The sequence below is a fragment of the Salmo salar genome, chromosome ssa13 (assembly GCF_905237065.1).
Source record: "Salmo salar chromosome ssa13, Ssal_v3.1, whole genome shotgun sequence".
NCBI classification, from domain to species: domain Eukaryota; kingdom Metazoa; phylum Chordata; class Actinopteri; order Salmoniformes; family Salmonidae; genus Salmo; species Salmo salar.
In genome coordinates this window covers 54,320,698-54,347,553 of record NC_059454.1, presented here as the reverse complement: position 1 = coordinate 54,347,553, position 26,856 = coordinate 54,320,698, and the positions used below count along the sequence as shown (strand labels likewise).

The window sequence follows — 26,856 nt, the reverse complement described above, 5'->3', positions numbered from 1 at the left end:
TTTGTGCAAAGCAATGATGACGGCACGTGTTTCCTTGCAGGTAACAATGGTTGACAGAGCAAGAACAATGATTCCAAGCACCACCCTCCTTTTGAAGCTTCCAGTCTGTTATTCGAACTCAATCAGCATGACAGAGTGATCTCCAGCCTTGTCTTCGTCAACACTCACACCTGTGTTAACGAGAGAATCACTGACATTATGTCAGCTGGTCCTTCTGTGGCAGGGCTGAAATGCATTGGAAATGTTTTTTGGGGGATTCAGTTCATTTGCATGGCAAAGACGGACTTTGCAATTAATCTGAGCACTCTTCATAACATTCTGGAGTATATGCAAATTGACATCATACAAACTGAGGCAGCAGACTTTGTGAAAATTCATATTTGTCATTCTCAAAACTTTTGGCCACGACTGTACATTCCAATCAAGATCACGGGATATTTTACCTTTTAGAATAACTAAGTTAAGACACAGCAAGACGATGCATACAGCAAAGTGCAGTATGATTAAGCCCTCAACTGTATTTTATGGGTGGAGACTTCTTACTCTGTTATAGAACATCGCCAACAGACAGACGGACACACAATCAGTGATTCAGAGTGGGGTGGTGAAGTCAAAGACAGGGAGGGGAGGGCAAGAGGACAATTCAAGGGAGAGAGAGAGAGAGAGAGAGATGGAGAGAGAGCAGACAGGATATCAGGAAGCCCAAAACCTCCTGACAGGAAACCAGTGACGTATAGGAAGGAACAAACAATCGTGCACATGCGAATACAGGAATCAAATAAGTCTACCCTTGACTGATTAAACAGTCACACCAGCAGCCAATAAGTGCAATAAGCCTCTAAAATAAACACAAGGCACAATCCTCTCGTTTCAATAACCATTTTAATTATCATATCAACAAACTGCAGCAGTAACAAACAAAAAAATTCTGAAGTTAAAATGACATTGCAAGACACTTTCCAAGTGGATCATTTAAATGTGAAGATACAGTCACTTCAGATTGTATAACTTAAGTAACAGGGCAGATGAGTACTGGCACAGAAGCAAGAAAACCTCAGACTCCATGTGGACAACAGCACCTGCTTGGTCAGTTATTAAGGGTTACTGTAGCCGATTATAACATACACAAATTATATCAGAGGGAAGTCACAAATTAGCGAAAGTGTGCATTTGTATTGGTGTTTCTATCTCACTGGGCCCTCCTGGACATGAGCATTTCTCTGATGTTGTCCTCAGCATCCTTCACAGTGCGCTCCAGGTACGTCTTCTTTTGCTGTGGAGAGGACAAAGGACAGATTCAGTCAACCACTCACTTACCCATCATGACCTCAGAGGGATATTTTCCCTTTTTCCATTTCTGGAGATGGCAGATGTCTTCACAATACTGGGGAACACAAGAAATTGATACATGTACATGTCTACACAAAGATACCTACATACAGAGAGACACATAACCTAAATAGGATTTCCTGAAATGTAAGTGAAATCGATGGGCATACCATTTAAACCTTTCTGTACAAAGAACTATCCAAATATCCACTCCCGGAGCCAGTTTCAATGAAAAGTTACTCTACATGAAGTTCTAAATGCTGTAGGGAAAAGGCCACGGACACCTGGTGAGTGAGTCGGAGAATGTGGCCTATAAAAGGGACTTACAGCACCTTTCACAGATAGTTTAGGATCACTTCAATGCTATAGACCAGGCACATCATTTCTGTTAATATGAATTTATAGGCCTACAGTCAGTCAAGTAATAATAAAAAGAGTGCTATTACTACCCAGTCAGTCTTGCTCCACAGAATATATGGGCCTATAACAGAGAATAGGGGGGGGGTGTACACTACATGACCAAAAGTATATGGACACATGCTCGTCAAACATCTCATTCCAAAATCATGTGTATTGATGTGGAGTTGGTCCACCCTTTGGTGCTATAACAGCCTCCACTCTTCTGGGAAGGCTTTCCACTAAATGTTGGAAAATTGCTGCGGGGACTTGCTTCCATTCAGCCACAAGAGCATTAGTGAGGTCGGGCACTGACGTTGGGCGATTAGGCCTGGCTCGCAGTCGGGAGTTCAAATTCATCCCAAAGGTGTTCGATGGGGTTGAAGTGGGGGCTCTGTGCAGGCCAGTCAAATTCTTCCACACCGATCTTGATAAACCATTTCTGTATGGACTTCACTTTGTGCACGGGGGCATTGTCATGCTGAAATAGGAAAGGGCCTTCCCCAAACTGTTGCTACAAAGTTGGAAGCACAGAATCATCTAGAATGTAATTGTACAGTGGCAAGAAAAAGTATGTTAACCTGTTGGAAATACCTGGATTTCTGCATAAATTGGTCAGAAAATTTGATCTGATCTTCAGCTAGGTCACAACAAGATAAACATGGTCTGATTAAACTAATAAAACACAAACAATTATACATTTTCATGTCTTTAATGAACACACCATGTGAACATTCACAGCACAGGTTGGAAAAAGTATGTGAACCCTTGGATTTAATAACTGGGTGACCCTCGTTTGGCAGCAAGAACCTCAACCAAATGTTTCCTGTAGTTGCGGATCAGACCTGCACAACAGTCAGGAGGAATTTTGGACCATTCCTCTTTACAAAACTGTTTCAGTTTAGCAATATTCTTGGGATGTCTGGTGTGAACTGCTCTCTTTGAGGTCATGCCACAGCATCTCAAATCGGGTTGAGGACAGGACTCTGACTGGGCCACTCCAGAAGGCATATTTTCTTCTGTTGAAGCCATTCTGTTGTTGATTTACTTCTGTGTTTTCGGTCGTTGTCCTGTTGCATCACCCAACTTCGGTTGAGCTTCAATTGGCAGACAGATAGCCTTACATTCTCCTGCAAATGTTTTGATAAACTTGGGAATTCATTTTTTCCGTCGATGATAGCAAGCTGTCCAGGCCCTGAAGCAGCCCCAAACCATGATGCTCACTCCACCATACTTTACAGTTGGGATGAGGTTTTGATGATGTGCTGTGCCTTTTTTTTTTCTCCACACAGTGTTCCTTCCAAACAACTCAACTTCAGTTAAATCTGTCCACAGAATATTTTGCCAGTAGTGCTGTGGAACATCCACGTGCACTTATGCACACTTCAGACGTGCAGCAATGTTTTTTTTGGAAAGCAGTGGCTTCTTCCGTGGTGTCCTCCCATGAACACCATTCTTGTTTTGTGTTTTACGTATCGTAGACAGATGTTTAGCATGTTCCAGAGATTTCGGTAAGTCTTCAGCTGACACTCTAGGATTCTTCTTAACCTCATTGAGCATTCTGCACTGTGCTCTTGCAGTCATCTTTTCAGGACGGCCACCCCTAGGGAGAGTAGCAACAGTGCTGAACTTTCTCCATTTATTGAAAATGTGTCTTACCGTGGACTCATGAACATCAAGGCTTTTAGAAATACTTTTGTAACTCTTTCCAGCTTTATGCAAGTCAACAATTCTTAATCTTAGGTCTTCTGAGATCTCTTTTGTTCGAGGCATGGTTCACATCAAGCAATGCTTCTTGTGATTAGCAAACTCAAATTTTGTGAGTGTTTTTTATAGGGCAAGGCAGCTCTAACCAACATCTCTAATCTTGTCTCATTGATTGGACTCCAGGTTAGCTGACTCCTTACTCCAATCAACTTTTGGATTAGCCATTAGCCTTTTCCAACCTATACTGTGAGTGTTTAAATTATTTATTCAATATAGACAAGAAAAATACAACAATGTGTGTTATTAGTTTAAGCACACTGTTTGTCTATTGTTGTGACTTAGATGAAGATCAGATAAAATTTGATGACCAATTTATGCAGACATCCAGGTAATTCCCTTCACCCGAACTAAGGTGCCTGAACCATGAAAAACAGCCCTAGACCATTAACCCTCCTCCACCAAACTTTACAGTTGGCACTATGCATTGGGGCATGTAGTGTCTCCTGGCATCCGCCAAACCCAGATTTGTCTGTCGGACTACCAGATGATGAAGCGTGATTCATCACTCCAGAGGACGTTTCCACTGTTCCAGAGTCCAATGGCAGCGAGCTTTACGCCACTCCAGCCGACGCTTGGCATTGTGCATGGTAATCTTAGGCTTGTGTATCAAACATCTCTGGAGAGACCTGAAAATAACTGTGCAGAGATGCTCCCCATCCAACCTGACAGAGCTTGAGAGCATCTGCAGAGAAGAATGGGGGACACTCCAACATTTTTGCTTTGTCATTATGGGGTATTTTGTAGATTGATGATGAAAAAAAAAATATTTAATCAATTTTAGAATAAGGCTGTAACAAAATATGGAAAATGTTGAGGGGTCTGAATACTTTCCGAATGCACTGTAGTGTGTATAATTTTCCTTGTCAAAACATGTTAAGACCCATATCTAAGGCAAAATATGTGCCCTCTCACCAGTGTGGAATGCAAGAAATGTTGAGCCTTTTGTTTATTCACATATTTATGTTACGGTCAAAAACGAACGTAGCCGAGTGACGAAGCCCAAGGGGCCATCCCATTAAACAAGAATCGTTAGGGATGCCCTATTGACCTCAAACAGGCAGTGTCATGGAGTCAATATACCCTCATCTAATGTTGAGCTTATGGAATCAATGCTGGTCCTCTTGCATTTATGTGGGTGGGTGGCTGTCAGGTCAGTGAGTCTTGTTGTACAGTGCATGGATGCTCTCATGTATGCGATGACCAGCTCTGAGGACTTCAGCCAGGGCAACAACGACGAGGTAGAAAGACTGCACACAGACAGAACAACAAATAGACCCGTTGTCATGTTGAGTTCCTGCATCAGATGCAGAGGAAGCCTATTCTGAACTAATAATGATGCACGCTTGATGTCATCGAAGTTTCTAACAAATGTCAACAGAACAATTCTGCCAATGATTACTTGACATTTACTGATGACTCATAGTCCTATTTACTGTGCCTTAAGAAAGTATTCATACCCCTTGACCTATTTAACATTTGGTTGTGTTTCAGCCTGAATTCAAACTGGATTAAATAGACTTGTTCTCTCACCCAATTCCACATAATGACAAAGTAAAAACATTTTTAGAAATTGTTGCAAATTGATAAAAAATGAAATACATGTAATATATTTTTCTTTCATGAGACCACGCCCAAATCCCTACAATTCGCCTAAAGAAAAGACGGAGATACAGGGGGCGGAGATCGGGGTGCCTTATGAGAATTTGTTGGCGATTGGGTAAACTGCCACTACCATTCATCCTATTGGCCAACGTGCAATCGCTGGAAACTGAACTGGATGATCTACGATCAAGACTATCCTACCAACGGGAAATTAAAAACTGTAATATTTTATGTTTCACCGAGTCGTGGCTGAACGACGACACGGATAATATAGAGCTGGCTGGGTTTTCCGTGCATTAGCAGGACAGAGCAGCTACGTCTGGTAAGACGAGGGGCAGGGGTGCGTGTCTATTTGTCAATAACAACTGGTGTGCAATGTCTAATATTAAAGAAGTCTCGAGGTATTGCTCGCCTGAGGCTGAGTGCCTCATGATAAACTGACCATCTATATTCTCATCTATATTATTCGTAGTCGTCTATTTAACACAACAAACCGATGCTGGCACTAGGACCGCTCTCAACGAGCTGTATAAGGCCAAAAGCAAACAAGAAAATGCTCATGCAAAAGAGGCGCTCCTGGTGGCCAGGGACTTTAATGCAGGCAAACTTAAATCCATTTAACCTAATTTCTACCAGCATGTTAAATGTGCAACCAGAGGGGGCAAAACATTTTTACACCAGCTTTACTCCACACACAGACGCGTACAAAGCTCTCCCTTGCCCTTCATTTGGCAAATCTGACCATAACAAAACTAAAGAAGGAAGTACCAGTAACTCACTCAATACGGAAGTGGTCAGATGACGGGGATGCTACGCTACAGGACTGGAATGTTTCCGGGATTCATCCAATGGCATTGAGGAGTATACCACCTCAATCACCGGCTTCATCAATGAGTGCATCGACGACGTCGTCCCCACAGTGACCATACGTACATATCCCAACCAGAAGCCATGGACTACAGGCAACATCCGAACCGAGCTAAAGGCTAGAGCTGGCGCTTCAAGGAGCTGGACACTAATCCGGACGTTTATAGGAAATCCCGCTATGCCCTCAGACGAATCATAAAAACAGGCAAAGCATCAATACAGGACTAAGATTGAATCCTACTACACTGGTACTGACGCTCGTCGGAAGTGGCAGGGATTGCAAACTATTACAGACTACAAGGGAAACACAGCCGAGAGCTGCCCAGCGACGTAAGCCTACCAGCCGAGCTAATGCCTTTTATGCAAGCTCGAGGCAAGCAACACTGAAGCATGAATGAGAGGACCAGCTGTTCCGGACGACTGATGTGATAACGCTCACCATGGCCGATGTGAGCAAGACCTTTAAACAGGTCCACATTCACAACGCTGCGGGGCCAGACTTATTACCAGGACGTGTACTCAAAGCACGCACGGACCAACTGGGAAGTGTCTTCACGGACATTTTCAACCTGTCCCTGGCCAAGTCTGTAATACCTACATGTTTCAAGCAGAACACCATAGTCCCTGTGCCCAAGAAAGTGAAGGTAACCTGCCTAAATGACTACCGCCTCGTAGCACTCACGTCGGTAGCCATGAAGTGCTTTCAAAGGCTGGTCATGGCTCAAATCAATCAACATCATCATCCCGGAAACCCTAGACCCACTTCAATTTGCATACAGCCCCAACATATCCACAGATGACGCAATGTCAAATCGCACTCCACTCTGCCCTTTCATACCTGGACAAAAGGAACACCTATGTGAGAATGCTGTTCATTGACTACAGATCAGCGCTCAACACCATAGTGCCCTCAAAGCTCATCACTAAGCTTAGGACCCTGGGACTAAAACACCCTCTGCAACTGGATCCTGGGCTTCCTGACAGAGGTGGTAAGGGTAGGCAGCAACACATCTGACATGCTGATCCTCAACACGGGGGCCCCTCAGGGGTGCGTGCTTAGTCCCCTTCTATACTCCCTGTTCACCCACGACTGCCTTGCCAAGCATGACTCCAACACCATCATTAAGTTTGCTGACGACAACGGTGGTAGGTCAGATCACCAACAATGATGATACAGCCCATAGGGAGGTGGTCAGAGGCCAGGACAACAACCTCTCCCTCAATATGAGCAAGACAAAAGGAGCTGATCGCAGACTACAGGAAAAGGAGGGCCAAACAGGTCCCCATTAACATCAATGGGGCTGAAGTGGAGCGGGTCAAGAGTTAAGTTTCTTGGTGTCCACATCACCAACAAACTATCAGAGTCCAAACACACCAATTTAGTCGTGAAGAGGGCACGACAACACCTTTTCCCCCTCAGGAGACTGAAAAGATTTGGCATGGGTCCCCAGATCCTCAAAAAGTTCCACAGCTGCACCATCGAGAGCATCCTGACCGATTGCATCACCGACTGGTATGGCAACTGCATGGCATCCGACCGCAAGGCGCAACAGAAGGTACTGCGTACAGCCCAGTACATCACTGGGACCAAGCTTCCTGCCATCAAGGACCCTATCCTAGGCGATGTCTGAGGAAGGCCCAAAAAGTTGTCAAAGACTCCAGTCACTCAAGTCATAGACTGTTCTCTATACTCCCGCACGGCAAGCGGTACCAGAGCGCCAAGTCCAGCTCCAAAAGGCTCCTTCATTTTCAAGCCATAAGACTGATGAACAATCAAATGGCCACTTGGACTATTCACATTGCTGCTCCCCCCCCCCCATTTTTTACACTGCTGCTATTCACTGTTTATTATCTATGCATAGTCACTTCACCCCTACCTACATGTACAAATTTCCTTGAGTAACCTGTACCCTTGCACATTGACTCGGTACCGGTACCCACTGTACATACCCTCGTTATTTCTTAACTCCATTTCTTGATCTGGTTAAGGGCTTGTAAGTAAGCATTTCTCAGTAAGGTTGTTGTATTCGGCGCATGTGACAAATACATTTTTATTTGATATCATTTACATAAGTATTCACACCCCTTTTCTATGAAACTCAAAATTGAGCTCAGGCGCATCCAATTTCCTTTGATCATCCTTGAAATGTCACTACAACTTGGAGTCCACCTGTGGCCAATTAAATTGTTTGGAAATTATTTAGAAAGAAATACACCTGTCTATAAGGTCCCACAGTTGACAGAGCATGTCAGAGCAGAAACTTTGCCAAGGAACTGTCTGTAGATCTCCGAGATATAATTGTGATGAGGCATAAAGCTGAGGAAGAATATAAATATGCTTTTCATCGGTAGGGACTGGGAGACTAATAAGGATTGAGGGAACAATGAACGGAGCCAAACACAGGCAAATCCTTGATGAGAACCTGCTACAGAGTGCAAATGACATGCTGGGGTGAAGTTTTACATTCCCAAGTACCCCTAATTGTATTATTATGTATTTTACTTACTCGATGGACACTCACTGGACTCTAACCACACACTCACACATACTGACACTCCAACACACACACATATTGTTGCCACACAGGTTCCTTCACACACGTTTCTACTCTGTTTATTATCTATGCAGTCACTATACCTACATGTACATATTACCTCAATTACATCAACTGACCCGTATCCCTGCACATTGACTCGGTACCGGTACCCCTTGTATGCAGTCTCGTTATTGTTATTTTATTGGCAGTACTATTTCTCCTTAGGTTTACTGAAAATCTGTGGAAAGACTTGATTGCTTAACAGAGCTTGAGAAAATCTGCAAGGAAGAATGGGAGAAAATCCCCAAATCCAGATGTGCAAAGCTGATAAAGACATACCCAAGTTGACTCAAAGCTGTAATCGCCACCAAAGGTGTGACACGGTCGCCAGGTGTACGATGTTTCCTCCGACACATTGGTGCAGCTGACTTCCGGGTTAAGCGGGCATTGTGTCAAGAAGCAGTGCGGCTTGGTGGGGTTTTGTTTCGGAGGACGCACGGCTCTCGGAATTCGCCTCTCCCGAGTCCGTACGGGAGTTGCAGCGATGAGACAAGACTAACTACCAATTGGATACCATGAAATTGGGGAGAAAAAGGGGTAAAAATAAATAGACCCAATTTTTTTTTTTTTGATAAATTTTTTAATTCAGGCTATTAACAACAAAATGTGGAATATGTCAAAGGGTATGAATACTTTCCGAAGGCGCTGTAAACACCTAAAGGTCTTTCTATTTGATTTCAATCACTTTTTGATGGCACCCCTTTTGATTTGAACAAAAATGTCATGCATATTTGCTCATGGCAGTGTAGCCTAGTGGGTGGCAGCGTAGCCTAGTGGTTAGAGTGTTGGACTAGTAACCGAAAAGTTGCAAGTTCAAATCCCCGAGCTGACAAGGTCTGTCGTTCTGCCCCTGAACTGGCAGTTAACCCACTGTTCCTAGGCCGTCGTTGAAAATAAGAATTTGTTCTTAACTGACTTGCCTAGTTAAATAAAAGGTAAAATAAAAAAAATGGTAAAAGTAGTTTTATATAATTTAAAAGCTTACAAACATGGGTGTAAAAACAGTCTTTTTTTTTACCTTTAATTAGACCCTATTTTACATCATCTGAGGTGTTTGTGTTGTGCCTGCCATTGGTTGAGTACAGACTGAATAGAGACTGGGTGTCATTTCAAATCGTAGAAATAGAATTCATACAATTCAGACCACTGCAATTTAGCTGGCACATCATTGAAATCGAAACTTCCAATTAGTTCCACAAAGATTGCCACTGGTCCACCCACCATTGAATGTCTGTTCTACAATCGATGTTTTTATGATTTCAATAGGTTTCCTATGGATGATTGACAGTATTATTTAAAACTGATATTCTCGTTCAAGTCAACATTCTCTGATGTGTGGACCTCCAACCATCTACGTGTTGCCAGTTAATTTCTATTTCATTCACATTTTAATACATTTATCAGCCAAAACATGACACCCACCCAGTATTCAAGAGCATGTTGTGTCTCAACCGGTGGCGGGCACAACACAAACACCTCAGATGATGTAAAATAGGGTCTAAGCTACAACATATGCGTAAATGAAAATAAATTACGTTGAAGGTTTAAAACATTTTTTTTTTAAAGACTATTTTATTAACTAATTGTTTTCAAGAAACTATACAATAGTTTGCCAACACTGTAAGCTTTTAAATTATATAAAACTCAACAGTTTGTCTTTTCCAGTGATGAAGAAATGGATGGTAGGGTATGCAAAACGTGTCAACTTTGAGCCCCTCTATCTCCTAAATGTTTTGGCATTCAGGTCTAAAAAGTTACTTTCTGACCACTTCTACCATGTGCAAATATGTATGGACATTATCGTTCAAATCAAAATGGGTGCGGTCAAAAAGTGATTGAAATCAAATGGAACGACCCCAAAACAAACGTTTCCATTTCACATGTGGATGCAAATCACATTGGTTCTTTGAACAACATGAGGTTGCTGCTTGGTTGAAGTGTTAAATGGCTATGCAACCAACATCTCCCCATCCTCCGAAACCCCAGGGGTAATAATAATATATATCACCCCTTAATAACCCGTTGAAATAGAGAAGAACTATAACACAGGGCGCTGACAGTTGTTTAAAAGACATGTCATCACAGACTAAGTACAATGACAGTCTGTACAGTGGCCAAAGCAGTGCCTCATTAACGTCATTGTTTCTGCATCATCACACATACCTGGGTATCACGAGGGGAAGCAGGCCCACTGGGATACTGATGAATCATGTAACCTCATAACTTACCAGTGGAACCCCTCCGAGATGAATTCATGCACGGACACGAGATAACTTCCAGGCTGGATCTAAATACAGTGTGAGTGGGTCCATTGGTGGCAATCCTGGGCTCCTGAGTGGCGCAGCGGTCTAAGGCACTGCATCTTAGTGCTAGGCACTAAGATAGTGGTTCAAATCCAGGCTGTATCACAACCGGCCGTGATTGGGAGTCCCATAGGGCAGCGAACAATTGGCCCAGCGTTGGCCGGTGTAGGCCGTCATCGTAAATAAGAATTTGTTCTTAACTGACTTGCCTAGTTAAATACAAGGTTAAAATAAAACATTTAAATGATTAAAATTGGTCTCTCTGTACACAGGTGTGAAAAAAATGAAATGACAATCCAAAGAGTAAAGTGACTCAGGGTCTGAGTTAGGGGTCATTCACTGACGGTGGGAAGCAGTTAGCCTTCACAAACAGAGAGCAGTCTTGTTTTTGGCAACAAACCCACCACGTATATAGAACGAAGAAGATTCTCCAAAAGTTCAAAAACATAAATGTGGTCTGCTATTTGCAGTCTTTCAGCTAACAACAAAGCAATTTGTTTTTGTAGCACTAGCCACACAGTAACCATGGGAAACAGCACAGACTAATGAAACAGAAAATGGCTGGAAGGCGTTAGTTGGCAAAAAAGGAAAATATCATCTGTTTGAAATGCCAGTTCTATTGCGAGTGAGTGAGGCTATGACCACAATCCTGTCCCGTAAGAGGGAAACCCTGGGCGTCACTCCAGAGCCACAGAGTTGACCAGGGTGATGTCATGGGCTTGTCTGGGATTACACCCCACCACTGGACAAGGCCACATTCAGACCCAGAAAATCGAAGACCCAGGGCCAGAAACCATACTTTCAGAAAGTATTCACATGCTTACAAATGAATTAAAAACGAAAAGCTGAAATGTCTCGAGTCAATAAGTATTTAACCCCTTTGTTATGGCAAGCCTAAATACAGTGCATTCGGAAAGTATTCAGACCGGTTGTCTTTTTCCGATTTTGTTGCATTACAACCTTATTCTAAAATGGATTAAATTATATACAATTTCCCATCAATCTACACATAGTATCCAATAATGGCAAAGCAAAAATAGATTTTTAGAAATTTTTGCAAAGGTAAAAAATACCTTATTTACATAAGTATTCAGACACTTCGCTATGACACGCAAAATTGAGCTCAGGTGCATCCTGTTTCCATTGATCATCCTCAATGTTTCTACAACTTGATTGGACATGATTTGGAAAGGCACACACCTGTCTATATAAGGTCCCACAATTGACAGTGCATGTCAGAGCAAAAACCAAGCCATGAGGTCGAAGTAATTGTACATATAGCTCCGAGACAGGATTGTGTCGAAGCACAAATCTGGGGAAGCATACCAAAACATTTCTGTTTTGGTAGACAGGCTCAATTGTTTCAAGCAGGACCACCCAGGTCACCACAGAAGTTAGACTTCCCTTTGTTTGCATAGAACACAAATGCAGTAGCTCCCTTTGATACACAAGGCCCAATGGAGCACCTGACAACATCCCTTCCCTGAAATATACAGTTATATTCAACTTTGCACTTATGTTACATTGAAGAGTGGAAAGGTGCCTATTGAGTCAAACCAACTGTTGATTGATATAACAAAGGGAAATCCCACTGAACCCAATGCTTGTTTCCACAAGGACGAAACTAAGAACTGCTCTTCTGATCAATTGCAGACAGAAGACCACAGTGAGAAACATTAGTTAAAAAATAAAATAATCCAGCGGGCGGCATTCTTTGTGACCAATATCTCCTACGGTACAGGGTGGTGTATGGGAGTTGTCCCCATAGGCCATGTTCTTGACAGGTCAGGCTGGAATGTCATTTTGACATGATACATCTCACACCACAGGTTCAATCAAAGGTCTTTGACACTAGTTGTTGGGGTAATAAACTCCATGTTATTTGCATTTCTACGTACTTCAGAAGTAGAGAAATAGGAGTGAAACCCCAACTCAACACCCAGGAAAAGCTTTTTGTGTCTGCTAAAACTTGAGTAAGGAACAGCTCTTGGAGTTCCACTTAAAGATGCTACAGAAAGGTTGTGGGAGTGTTTATGTCTCTCTGTCACTTTCTATATCTAAACACATAGGGGGAGAGAATTCCATGCTTGCTGCGCTAAAGAGGTGGTTATCTCAGTCACTTCCGTCATGGCCTAGTAACCCAGTGTCACTGTCAAGTTGCTTAAAATAGACACAGGGCCATTCACACAGCCACCGACTTCATAATGGAAGAACACATTTGTATATTTTAGAAGTGAATAATATGTTATTTGCACCATTTGTATTTGGCAAGCATGAGATGCCTGTTTTTTCAGATATCTGTTTCAACCCGATATAAAAATGCCCTTAAGCCATCATTCATTTGGTCTCAAATATGAATAGCATACATGGAACAGAAAATGCTACAGGCTATATTGGAGAGTTCAAAGAGAAAACAAACATCCATTTCTGATTTTTTTTAAAGAGCGGCTGTGGAAGGAATGCAAGGAAGGAATGCACACAGTGTATTGACTACAACATCTACAGTAGGGTTTGGGTCAATTCAGAAAGTGACTGGAAATTCAAGAGTTGCATTTCAATTCACTTCTTTAACCGAGGAAATGTAAAAGTGAATTGATCCCAACACTGATCTACAGGAAGTCTTAAGCTAAGTGGGAGAGATATCGAGGACTGAACCTTTGAAATATTCAAAAGTGTCTGGATCTATGTGCACATAGGTAGCCTAGTGGTTAGAGCGTTGGGCCAGTAACGGAAAGGTTCGTGGATCAAATCACCGAGCTGACAAGGTAAGAATCTGTCGTTCTGCCCCTGAACAAGGCAGTTAACCCACTGTTCCTAGGCTGTCATTGTAAATAATAATTTGTTCTTAACTGACTTGCCTAGTTAAATAAAAAAAAATTAAAAAAATGTGTCAATATTACTGCATACCTCAAGCTCCTTAATTTTCTCATCTGCTGTCTTCTGTTTGTAAGTCAACTGTGTGTTGATATCTTCTTTAGACTGCAAGATGAACCTGAGAGAGCAAGAGTGAGAGGAGAGCATGAAGTCAGTGTGTGAGGTGTCTCAAAAACCCAACCCTAGACAACTGCAGAGACTAGGGTCTGGTGTGTTTCAATGACGGACTCTTTTAGCATAGAGCAGGGGTCTCCAACAGGTCAATCTCAAGCTACCAGTAGCTCGCAGCCCACATAGGAGTAGCTCGCCAAACCGCTCAGAAAGTACATGCAATATTTCATGTTTTCTACTGCAAACTGTCATAAACAAATCTCACAAGTATCAGACACCACAAGCTCCCAGGTAGTATCTAATCAACGCAACATTGACATTATCCCACACCTGGTTAAACACTATTGGCGTAAAAAGCCAAACATAACACAATATCTGCCAATTAATTTCCAGCAATATAGCCTGTGTGTGGTGCATGTGTTTCTCTATCACTCTGTGTGTAGCCAGTTGATGTGATAACCGTCTGTGGATTAACAGAAATACTTTCCCCAAAACCTTTTCAATTAAATGTTAAGTGCAAAGTAGGCTTACCTGGCAGAAGTATATCATGAGGAAGGAAATCATTTGTATCTACTATGTTATTTGCTAACTGACATGAAATGAGCAGCAGCCGTACAGAACCATTGTTAAACCGGCACATTTCTCATTCGCTAGATGCACAATTAAAAGGCCCAGATGCACAATTAGAGGGGAATTACACACCCACATTTATTTTTGGTTTTCTTCAAGACCCCCCCCAAATTTTTTTGGTGATCTAATGTGATTTAAGCATTGACATGCATAACTGAGAATATACAGCTCCAGAAAAAATTAAGAGACCTCTGCAAAATGATCAGTTTCTCTAGTTTTACTATTTATAGTTATGTGTTTGGGTAAAATTTACATTTCTGTTTTATTCTATAAACTACTGGCAACATTTCTCCCAAATACAAATATGGTCATTTAGAGCATTTATTTGCAGAAAATGACAACTGGTCAAAATAACAAAAATGATGCAGTGTTGTCATACCTCAAATAATGCAAAGAAAATAAGTTCATATTCATTTTTAAACACAATACTAATGTTTGAACTTTGGAAGAGTTCAGAAATCAATATTTGGTGGAATAACCCTAATTTTCCAATCACAGCTTTCATGCGTCTTGGCATGCTCTCCACCAGTCTTTCACATTGATGTTGGATGACATCATGCCACTCCTGGTGCAAAAATTCAAGCAGCTCGGCTTTGTTTGATGGCTTGTGACCATCTTTCTTCCTCTTGATCACATTCCAGAGGTTTTCAATGGGGTTCAGGTCTGGAGATTGGGCCGGCCATGACAGGGTCTTGATCTGGTGGTCCTCCATCCACACCTTAATTGACCTGGCTGTGTGGCATGGTGCATTGTCCTGCTGGAAAAACCCTAGATGCCTAGTTTGCATCAACTATTATTATCCAACGCATACAATGACATTCAAGACGATTCTGTGCTTCCAACTTTCCTGTTTCAGCATGACAATGCCCCCGTGCACAACACGAGGTCCATAGAGAAATGGTTTGTCCAGATCGGTGTGGAAGAACTTGACTGGTCTGCACAGAGCTCTGACCTCAACCCCACGAATACCTTTGGGATTGATTGGAATGCCGACTGCGAGCCAAGCCTAATCACCCAACATCAGTGCCCGACCTCACTAATGCTCGTGGCTGAATGGAAGCAAGTCCCCGCAGCAATGTTCCAACATCTAGTAGAAAGCCTTCCCAGAAGAGTGGAGGCTGTTATAACAGCAAAGGGGGGACCAACTCCATATTAAATCCCATGATTTTGGAATAAGATGTTCGACGAGCAGGTGTCCACATACACTACGTGACCAAAACTATGTTTTGATTTCTAAGACATTCTAAGGTTGGTATCATTCACAACTAAAGTTCCCAAATAACAAAATCTAGCATATAGGACCTGTTTCAAATGATCCCTTTTACGCTCACTTCATAAGCGCACTCGCTCCATAATGGTAAAAATATCCTTTCTATTTCATTCAGCTAAGTTCAATTATATTCTTCTTACTATAAAATAATGGCACGGGACTTATAAGAATATCTTGCCAGCTAAATGAACAAGTCTACAACCAATGAGCATAGCCAGATAACTAACGTAACATTGGGCTCCCGAGTGGCGCAGCGGTCTAAGGTACTGCACCTCAGTACTAGATGTGTCACTACAGACACCCTGGTTCGAATCCAGGCTGTATCACAACCGGCCGTGATTGGGAGTCCCATAGGGCGGCACACAATTGGCCCAGCGTCATCCGACTTTGTTCATAACTGACTTGCCTAGTTAAATAAAAAAAAAAAAATATATATAAAAAACTCATTCTGTTCTTCTGAAATACATTTTCTTCATATCATGTTTCTTTAGAACTGACTAAAATAAATAATGGATTTATGGTGATGGTGTATATTTAGCATGACGGCGGTCTTTTGCATGACAATAACTAGCTGACAACGTCATGCCCGCCACAGCCCTAGTTGGGTCGTGGGCAAAAAAGTTTGGGAACCCCTGCATTAGAGCATATGACAAGATGAATAGTCATCTACAACAGTGGTTCCCAAACTGTGGGGCTTGCCCTCTAAAATTGCAAGAAAATATGTTTTAAAACGGCAAAATGTTCTTTGCACCCCAAAATGTGTAGAATTTAAGGAAATCAGCATTTAACCTGCAAAATTCTCTCCACCATCAAGAGTGATTTGAACAGTTTGTGACAAACAGTGCTTGTCCCCATTGAAATAGACATGGTGAGTGCATGCAAGGGGTTGGCAGGATGTTCCCCAATGCTGGAAGGGGGGCCCCCATTATAACAATTAAAAATAAATACGATTTAATGTCGTTACGCATAACTATTTATGAGAAATGTTATATATATATATATGTTATAATTCATATATAGGCTACATGAATACATACATAAGGATTACCTATGTTTCTTCATGGGAAGTGTTCTATTAGTGAAATCCAACAGTAAACAGCCAGAGAATACTACTCACATGCGTCCTACTCCTTCATACATGCGGGTGTTGTCTGGTAGGGTTTTTATTTCTGCATGTGTCAGGTTGGCATGTTTCTTCATGCGAGTGAGCTGGTCGATCTGAAGATCTGCCAGTTTCGCCTTTTGTTGTGTGTCAATCATTTTCGATTGCAGCTCTGCAAAGGCCTGCATGAACAAATAAGACAGCATTATTTCAATCATCAATAATCTGACCTGAGTTCTATACAAGACATATTTGAAATCGCTTGATTTGGGTGTGGTTTGCACTTTTAGGACTGTTCTGTTGCAACAGGCAAGCTCAAGACTAGCATAGTTTTAGTAAGTATTTGAAATGATAGCAAATTGTGAACCTAGGTCTGGTCAAAATGATCCCATTGTCCTATCACTGAGGAACCATCTCTGCTTATTACAGCTAGCGTTAGTTAGCAGGCTAGCTATAACAGCCTTGTGCTTTGACTTGTTTTAGTTTTGTTTGACTAACTAGGTCTAATATTGGCTGATGAAAATGTAAGTGATGACTAATCGTGTCAAATCTTTCATCTAGCTAGTATCTACACACTGTTGCTAGATAACTAACAACTTCCACGAGCTAGCTAGCTAACTGACAGCGCATGAATTCAGAAACTGACGTTGGCTAGCAAGCTAACGTTAGCGCACAAGCCATGCAGCATTACTCAATCACCTCTTAACGCTTTGTTATAAATAACACATACATCATTTTTGAAAACTGTTGAATCATGTCCCCGTTACACTTAACTTAATCGACCATTGTATTTGATAGAAAGAATGAAAAGAGGATTAAATGATTTACCTTCTTCAGCTCTAAATCTATGGGGGCCGCCATGTTGAACACGAGAACGTAACAACGAACCACGCCCATAAAAGTAGCCTACAGTTCCGGGCTTGTTCAGCCGGCCCAGAGACGTACTTTTACCATGCATCATTTTATTTGACAGATGGATGGCTGAAAAGCATTTGGTTTAATGATTATGGCTGGTATAATGTCATATTTTGCCAGCATCATCAAAGCTGTAATACATGTTCTCTGTATGTGAGAGTACTATGGCCTTTGCCTTGAGGTCTATACCTTTATGGCACAGATGGTAGTGAATCAAATAAAATGTTATTGGTCACATACACATATTTAGCAGATGTTATTGCGGGTGTAGCGAAATGATTATGTTCCTTGCTCCAACTATGAAGTAATATCTAACAATACAAGCAAATCTAAAAAGTAAAATAATGGAATTAATTCAAATTTAAATATTAGGATGAGCCAGAATATAAATACAGTGCAACACTTTTTCCACATTTTGTTACATTTACAGCCTTATTCTAAAATAGTTTGAAAAAAAATCTACACACAATACCCCATAATGGCAAAGCAAAATATATATTTTTTAAATTAGCAAATTTATAAAATAAAAAATGTATTAAAATAAAAGTATTCAGATCCTTTACTCAGTACTTTGTTGAAGCACCTTTGGCAGCGATTACAGCCTGAAGTCTTCTTGGGTATGACGCTACAAGCTTGGCACACCTGTATTTGGGGAGCTTCTCCCATTGTTCTCTGCAGATCCTCTCAAGCTCAAGTCAGGTTGGATGGGGAGCGTCGCTGTGCAGCTATTTTCAGGTCTCTCTAGAGATGTTCAATCGGATTCAAGTCCGGGCTCTGGCTGGGCCACTCAAGGACATTCAGAAACTTGTCCCGAAGACACTCCTGCATTGTCTTGGCTGTGTGCTTAGGGTTGTTGTCCTGTTGGAATGTGAACGTTTGCCCCAGTCTGAGGTCCTGAGTGCTCTGGAGCAGGTTTCATCAAGGATCTCTCTGTACTTTGCTCCATTCATCTTTCCCTCGATCCTGACTAGTCTCCCAGTCCCTGCCGCTGAAAAACACCCCCACCACCATGCTTCACCGTAGGGATGGTGCCAGGTTTCCTCCAGACAGACGTGACACTTGGCATTCAGGCTAAAGAGTTCAATCCTGGTTTCACCAGAACAAAGAATCTTGTTTCTCATTGTTTGAGAGTCCTTTAGGTGCCTTTTGGCAAACTCCAAGCGGGCTGTCATGTGCCTGTCCACTTTTCCATAAAGGCTTGATTAGTGGAGTGCTGCAGAGATGGTTGTCCTTCTGTAAGGTTCTCCCATCTCCACAGAGGAACTCTGGAGCTCTGTCAGAGTGACCATCAGGTTCTTGGTCACCTCCCTGACCAAGGCCCTTCTCCCCTGATTGCTCAGTTTGGCTGGGTGGACAGCTCTAGGAAGAGTCTTGCTTGATCCAAACTGCTTCCATTTAAGAATGATGGATGCCACTGTGTTCTCCTCAAATGTTATTTGTCACATGCGCCAAATACAATAGGTGTAGACCTTACAGTGACGTATGTGTGTGAAAAATAACAAATAATTAAAGAGCAACAATAAAATAACAGTAACGAGGCTATATACAGGGGGTACCAGTACAGAGTCAATGTGTGGAGGCACAGGTTAGTCGAGGTAATATGTACAGTACCAGTCAAAAGTTTGGACACACCTACTCATTCAAGGGTTTTTCTTTATTTTCACTATTTTCTACATTGTAGAAAAAGAGATGGCAGAGTGAAGGAAAGGCAGCCAACAAGTGCTCAGCATATGTGGGAACTCTTTCAAGATTATTGGAAAAGCATTCCAGGTAAAGCTGGTTGAGAGAATGCCAAGAGTGTGCAAAGCTGTCATCAAGGCAAAGGGTGGCTACTTTGAAGAATCTCAAATATAAATTATATTCTGATTTATTTAACACTTTTTTGGTTACTTCTTCCATATGTGTTATTTCATAGTTTTGTTGTCTTCACTATTATTCTACAGTGTAGAAAATAGTAAAAATAAAGAAAAACCTTTGAAATAGTAGGTGTGTCCAAAACTTTTGACTGGTACTGTACATGTAGGTAGAGGTAAAGTGACTATGCATAGATAATAAACAGAGTGTAGCAGCAGCTACAGCAGCTAGTCCGGGTAGCCATTTGATAAACTGTTCAGTAGTCTTATGGCTTGGGGGTTCAAGCTGTTTAGAAGCCTTTTGGACCTAGACTTGGTGCACTGGTACCGCTTGCCATGCGGTAGTAAAGAGAACACTCTATGACTAGGGTGGCTGGAGTCTTTGGCAATTTTTAGGGCCTTCCTCTGACACTGCCTGGTATAGAGGTCCTGGATGGCAGGAAGCTTGGCCCCAGTGATGTACTGAGCCGTACGCACTACCCTCTGTAGATCTGAGGACCCATGCCAAATCTTTTCAGTCTCCTGAGGGGGAACAGGCATTGTCGTGCCCTCTTCACAGCCACAACTGTCAGTAAGAGTGTCCATCATTGAGTCTTTGAATGAAGAGATGGAGATAAAACTGTCCAATTTGAGTGTTTGTTGCAGCTCGTTCCAGTCGCTAGCTGCAGCAAACTGAAAAGAATAGTGACCCAGGGATGTGTGTGCTTTGGGGACCTTTAACAGAATGTGACTGGCAGAACAGGTGTTGTATGTGCAGGATGAGGGCTGCAGTAGGAGAGGATCTGCAGAGAAGAATGGAAGAAACTCCCCAAATACAAATGTGCCAAGCTTGTAGCATCATACCCAAGAAGACTCGAGGCTGTAATCGCTACCAAAGGTGCTTCAACAAAGTACTGAGTAAAGGGTCTGAATACTTAAGTAAACGTGATAGTTTTTATTTGTGATAAGTTCGCAAAAATATCTAAAAACCTGATATTTATTTTTTCATTAATTCCATTATTTTACTTTTTAGATTTGCTTGTGTTGTTAGATATTACTGCACAGTTGGAGCTAGGAGCATTATCATTTCGCTACACCCACAATAGCATCTGTTAAATATGTGTATGTGATCCATAACATTTGATTTGATTTGATTCACAGCCCCCGGGGCAAAATGAGTTTGACACCCCTGACGTAAAGTCTATCAGGCCTTTATCATTGTGTAATTGAAAGACACCCTGTCACTAGATTCTCAGGGATCTGCATCCGCCTTCAGTTTGACCTTCTCCTCATTGTCAAAGTTGTATTCACCTTGCTTATGATACCTGATATGACAATGGATAAATACTGTAAATATGTGCCATTCGTGGACAGGACAGGTGCCATTCGTGGACAGGACAGAGTTGGTGATCCTGAAACATCTCAAACCTCAAAGATAGAAACAGGCTCTGAGGCACACTGACCCGATGGCCATTACAATGGTCATGACTGTCAGAAACAGAAAGGACAGAACCACTGCTACCACAGTCACTGCTACTGTCCTGTTGTAGCCTTTTGCCTCCTTTGTCACTGGCAGGCTGAAAATGTGACAGCGCATACCAGAGTATCCCAGTAGACATCTACACAGAAATACAGTAAACAGTGACTTGAGTCTAGAAATAACACATGCATGATATAACCACACACACAGGGGCGTAGTCTAGCTAGCTATGTAAACTTGTGGTAATCATGGTCGAATTACCGACTGTGGGGAGCCCCATTGATTTTGTTAGTAACTCTCACTCAGATATCATAGTCAAAACTGCTACAAATTCTCTTCGCCCTATGGAAAAATATGTAGAATTTTAGGAAATTAGCTGTAAAACTGCACATTTTTCTCTGCCCCATGGGAAAATAAGTAGAAAACTCCACCCAAAAACGATATTTTGGTATTTGTTTCATTAGTCCATTGTTGATATCGTCACAAAATGTTTTGCTTGTCAGCAATCAAGTTTTCAAGATATGTAACTTTGAAAATACAGAAAGGATACCCTTATGATGTATTTTGCATCATATTATGCTGCGTTTTGCATCATACGGGGATGATTTCTGTATTTTGAACATTACATATCTTGAAAACTTGATCGCTGACAAGCAAAATATTTTGGGACTATGCCAACAACAAACAAATTAAACAAATTACAAAATATAATTTTTGGGTGGATTTTTTCTTTAAGCACAGGCAGCATAGAAATAGCACACATAGAACAGATCTACTGCTTTTTAGACTTGCTTTCAATCAGAATAACCCCAAAAGTAACATATTGCAGTATTTTTTTTTTTTTACTCTGCTGTCAAGAGGGGGGCCGCTAAAATGTTTTGCTCTGACTGCATGAGTAGGTATGGATGTCGTTACACAGACCCAAGAGCCACTGCGGCCCCTCATGATGAGTTGAGATTTTTTTGTGGCCCCCACCCCATCAAAGTTGCCCATCCCTGGTCTAGAGGGTTTATTGCATGTGTTAACTTCATGCAGGAGAGAGGCAGCCATGATGATATTTTATTTTTGATAATTGTGTAGCTGGGAGATTGATTAATTTCAGTTTGACCTTTCATGCCTACTTTTTTATTAAAACAGTTAACTATGTATGTTGCTGGTTATTATTACAGTATAATAACTAAGTTGAAAATATTATGTTAAGTTTCAAACCATACAGTATGTAGAGCAGCAGTAGTAAGAACCTGACATAGGGGAATTGAGAAAAATACTAGGAAATGTATTATGCAGTAGCAGAAAAAGAGTACAAAGTGGTTGTTTAATTGAATATATCCACATTAACAGTCACACTGGTATTCAGTACAGTATGAATGGCCATGGCCCTAAGACTGATTGGACTGTATCAGAGCAAGTGCCCCTGCCCATTTCTAAGTTAATATTTATCTGTATCCTTTTCTCGAAAGGTACTAGAAATGAGCATTTAAAAATTTGGGGGCATACACCCAGACCCGAGCAGCAAAATGTGTCATCCCCAATGTCAGAGACTCCTACACCCCTGCGCGCACACAGACGCAATGATGGGTGTCTAACAAAATACAGATAATGCGCTAAATGAGGGGATGGGGCTCACATGCATGATGGCTCTCATAGTTCTCTAAGGTATTGGCAGACCCCATGAATGCAGTAGTCTTTATATTTCCTCTGACAGTAGCTCCTCTTCTTACCATTGCCCTTTCTCTTGCCCTCCCTTCTCCTGTCTGTGAAGGGAGCCACGGGCAGATCTTTCAGTTTGGTGGAAAATGCCACTGGAGATTAGCGGGAGAGAGGAAAGTAAAATAATGTACAATGTATTTATACAATATAATATACACTGAGTATACAAAACATTAAGAACACCTGCTCTTTCCATAACATAGACTGACCAGGTAAATCCAGGTGAAAGCTATGATCCCTTATTGATGTCACTTGTTAAATCCACTTCACTCAGTGTAGATGAGTGGGAGGACAGGCTAAAGAAGGATTTTTAAGCCTTGAGACAATTGAGACATGGATTGTGTATGTATGTATGCCATTCAGAGGGTGAATGGGCAAGACAAAACATGTAAGTGCCTTTGAAGAGGGTATGGTAGTAGGTGTATCAAGAATGGTCCTCCAACCAAAGGACATCCAGCCAACTTGTGGAAAGCTTTCGACACCTAGAGTCTATGCCCTGAAAAATTGAGGCTGTTCTGAGAGAAGGGGAGGGGTGCAACTCAATATTAGAAAGGTGTTCTTTTTGCTTGGTATATGTGTATATGTATATGGTACATTTACATTGTAAATAGGTTTACTACGAAACTATGTGAATCTTTGCAAACAGTTTCCGGTTTCAGAGAGGCTGATGAATACGTAGAGTATATATAAACTGTGGTAACGTACTGTACCTCTTGGAAAGTGCATTTCATAATCCCCAGACAGATGGTCATCTTCACCATGTTCATAATAGTATTCCTCCTCCTTGTCATATTCCACCTGTTCGTCTGTTATTTTGTTATCATTGTGGAGGAGACTGTCCACAGATACCTGGGCAGGGACTTACCTTCGTGCCCGTCAGTGGCATTGACAGAGGCACCACTGGATAGCCTGAAAAACACTGGAGACACACATGGGATTTTTATTTGAATACTATTAGGTAATAAGATTGAACGCAGCCACACGAGGCAATCCCTCCCGAGTGACAGCAAAAATAGTCAGGACTCCAGTTAATTGACATTTTAATACTAGAATATACACCTATTTTACAATCATGTTATGTTTATATTTATCATATATTCCTAGAATATACAGTCGTGGCCAAAAGTTTTGAGAATGACACAGATAACATTTTTCACAAAGTCTGCTGCCTCAGTTTGTATGATGGCAATTTGCATATACTCCAGAATGTTATGAAGAGTGATCAGATGAATTGCAATTCATTGCAAAGTCCCTCTTTGCCATGCAAATGTACTGAATCCCCCAAAAACTTTTCCAATGCATTTCAGCCCTGCCACAAAAAGACCAGCTGACATCATGTCAGTGATTCTCTCGTTAACACAGGTGTGAGTATTGACAAAGACAAGGCTGGAGATCACTCTGTCATGCTGATTGAGTTCGAATAACAGACTGGAAGCTTCAAAAGGAGGGTGGTGCTTGGAATCATTGTTCTTCCTCTGTCAACCATGGTTACCTGCAAGGTAACACGTGCCGTCATTATTGCTTTGCACAAAAAGGGCTTCACAGGCAAGGATATTGCTGCCACTAAGGTTGCACCTAAATCAACCATTTATCAGATCATCAAGAACTTCAAGGAGAGCGGTTCAATTGTTGTGAAGAAGGCTTCAGGGTGCCTAAGAAAGTCCAGCAAGCGCCAGGACCGTCTCCTAAAGTTGATTCAGCTGCGGGATCGGGGCACCACCAGTACAGAGCTTGCTCAGGAATGGCAGCAGGCAGGTGTGAGTGCATCTGCACGCACAGTGAGGTGAAGACTTTTGGAGGATGGCCTGGTGTCAAGAAGGGCAGCGAAGAAGCCACTTCTCTCCAGGAAAAACATCAGGGACAGACTGATATTATGCAAAAGGTACAGGGATTGGACTGCTGAGGACTGGGGTAAAGTCACTTTCTGTGATGAATCCCCTTTCCGATTGTTTGAGGCATCCGGAAAAAAGCTTGTCCGGAGAAGACAAGGTTAGCGCTACCATCAGACCATTCATGTGTGGAGTTGCTTCTCAGCCAAGAATGTGGGCTCACTCACAATTTTGCCTAAGAACACAGCCATGAATAAAGAATGATACCAACACATCCTCCGAGAGCAACCTCTCCCAACCATCCAGGAAGTTTGGTGACAAACAATGCCTTTTCCAGCATGATGGAGCACCTTGCCATAAGGCAAAAGTGATAACTAAGGGGCTCGGTGAACAAAACATTGATATTTTGGGTCCATGGCCAGGAAACTCCACAGACCTTAATCCCATTGAGAACTTGTGGTCAATCCTCAAGAGGCGGGTGGACAAACAAAAACCCACAAATTCTGACAAACTCCAAGCATTGATTATGCAAGAATGGGCTGCCATCAGTCAGGATGTGGCCCAGAGTTAATTGACAGCATGCCAGGGCGGATTGCAGAGGTCTTGAAAAAGAAGGGTCAACACTGCAAATATTGACTCTTTGCATCAACTTCATGTAATTGTCATTAAAAGCCCTTGACACGTATGAAATGCTTGTAATTATACTTCAGTATTCCAAAGTAACACCTGACAAAAATATCTAGACACTGAAGCAGCAAACTCTGTGGAAATTAATATTTGTGTCATTCTCAAAACTTTAGGACACGACTGTACACCCATGATTCGCCTATATGTTGTTATAACTTTAGGCTGGGCTATATAATATAACCTACCCCCAAGATAAACAGACCGCTGCAACATTGTAACAGTCCCAACTCACTCACATGATCTCTGGAAAAGAAAAAGCACAAATCGTCAATATACAATGTTCATTGCTGTTTTTTTGGAACTACTGAAAATAAACTCAATGCGCCATAAACCTTTTTAACTCAATTTCACAGCACCATGTATGTCCGGTAAAATGTTTCTATCTCCAGCAAAGTTCTTGCTGCTTCTCTATCACAGTGCTTGGCACAGAATTTGGGAAAATAACTGTTCATTCCCCAGTGGCGCTATAACCCTATGGATGTTGCCGCCCAATGATTCATGGCCACACCTTTCAATAACAGAGGCAGAGCCTAAACTGTAAAGTATGAATTTCATGGCATATACACTACATATACAAAAGTATGTGGACAGCCCTTGAAATTAGTGGATTCTGCAATTTCAGCCACACCAGTTGCTGACAGGTGTATCTGTTAGCCAGGCCGAATCGCCTACCTCACAAATGCTCGTGGTTGAATAGAAGCAAGTCCCTGCAGCAATGTTAGAACATCTAGTGGAAAGCCTTCCAGAAGAATGGAGGCTGTTATAGAAGCAAAGTGGGAACCAACTCCATATTAATGCCCAAGAATATGGAATGAGATGTTCGACGAGCAGTTGTCCACATACTTTTGGTCATGTACTGTATCATATAGGCCTATTCAATGAGTGGACATTATGTGGCCTCCACTGTGATGATAACATTCGCTGCATAATCCTATAAAGGAATCCTTTACAGTAGACCTAATAGTGATGGAGTAAAAAAAAAAACATTCTACATCTGAAAACTTTAAATGTGTGAGGATGGAAGTTGATTATTATTATTTTTTTTTTAAATGGACCAGGATAATGTATTTACTGAAAAGCAAGGCGAGCACATCAACAGGCTGGCACAAATACTGGTGCGCGTTCTGTAGGCCGTGGCTAGGTTTTCTACAACGCTCTGAGCTCGAGGTTCTGACAGGTGTGAGGTGGTATGCACTTTTCACTACTGAATGGAGTTCCTAAACCCTTCAACATTGCTTAAGATAACACCATAACTTGACACTAGGGGCCCCTGGAATGGATTAGCATACAAAGCGCAACAACTGAGGAAAGTGCCACCCAGTGCTAGAATGGGGCAGATATAGGGACAGCAGTTTTTTTTGCCAATTGAACATTTAACAGTATGATGCCAATTGAGCATACCTTTTATTACAGTACTATCCTTTAGCTGCACCTGGGAAACCATTCCATGGAGTTTAATCCTACACCACTATAACGTGCCCCAAAATAGATTGCTTTATAAGGATGAGACAAAAAATAAATAAATTTTACATATACATTTTAGTCATTTAGTAGA

At 41.8% G+C, this 26,856-nt stretch overlaps 1 protein-coding gene and 1 pseudogene across 1 annotated transcript; both read right to left on the bottom strand.

Annotated features, from left to right (window-relative positions):
* Positions 1-864: 864 nt before the first annotated feature.
* pfdn1 (prefoldin subunit 1) lies at positions 865-17,733 on the bottom strand. The gene is given in 4 exon segments (NM_001141510.2): positions 865-1,273; positions 13,769-13,853; positions 16,864-17,030; positions 17,677-17,733. Coding segments are annotated over 4 exon segments (369 nt in total). The 5' UTR covers positions 17,710-17,733; the 3' UTR covers positions 865-1,189.
* Positions 17,734-20,847: 3,114 nt separating this feature from the next.
* On the bottom strand, positions 20,848-25,586 carry LOC106567467 (proheparin-binding EGF-like growth factor; annotated as a pseudogene).
* Between the last annotated feature and the right edge of the window lie 1,270 nt (positions 25,587-26,856).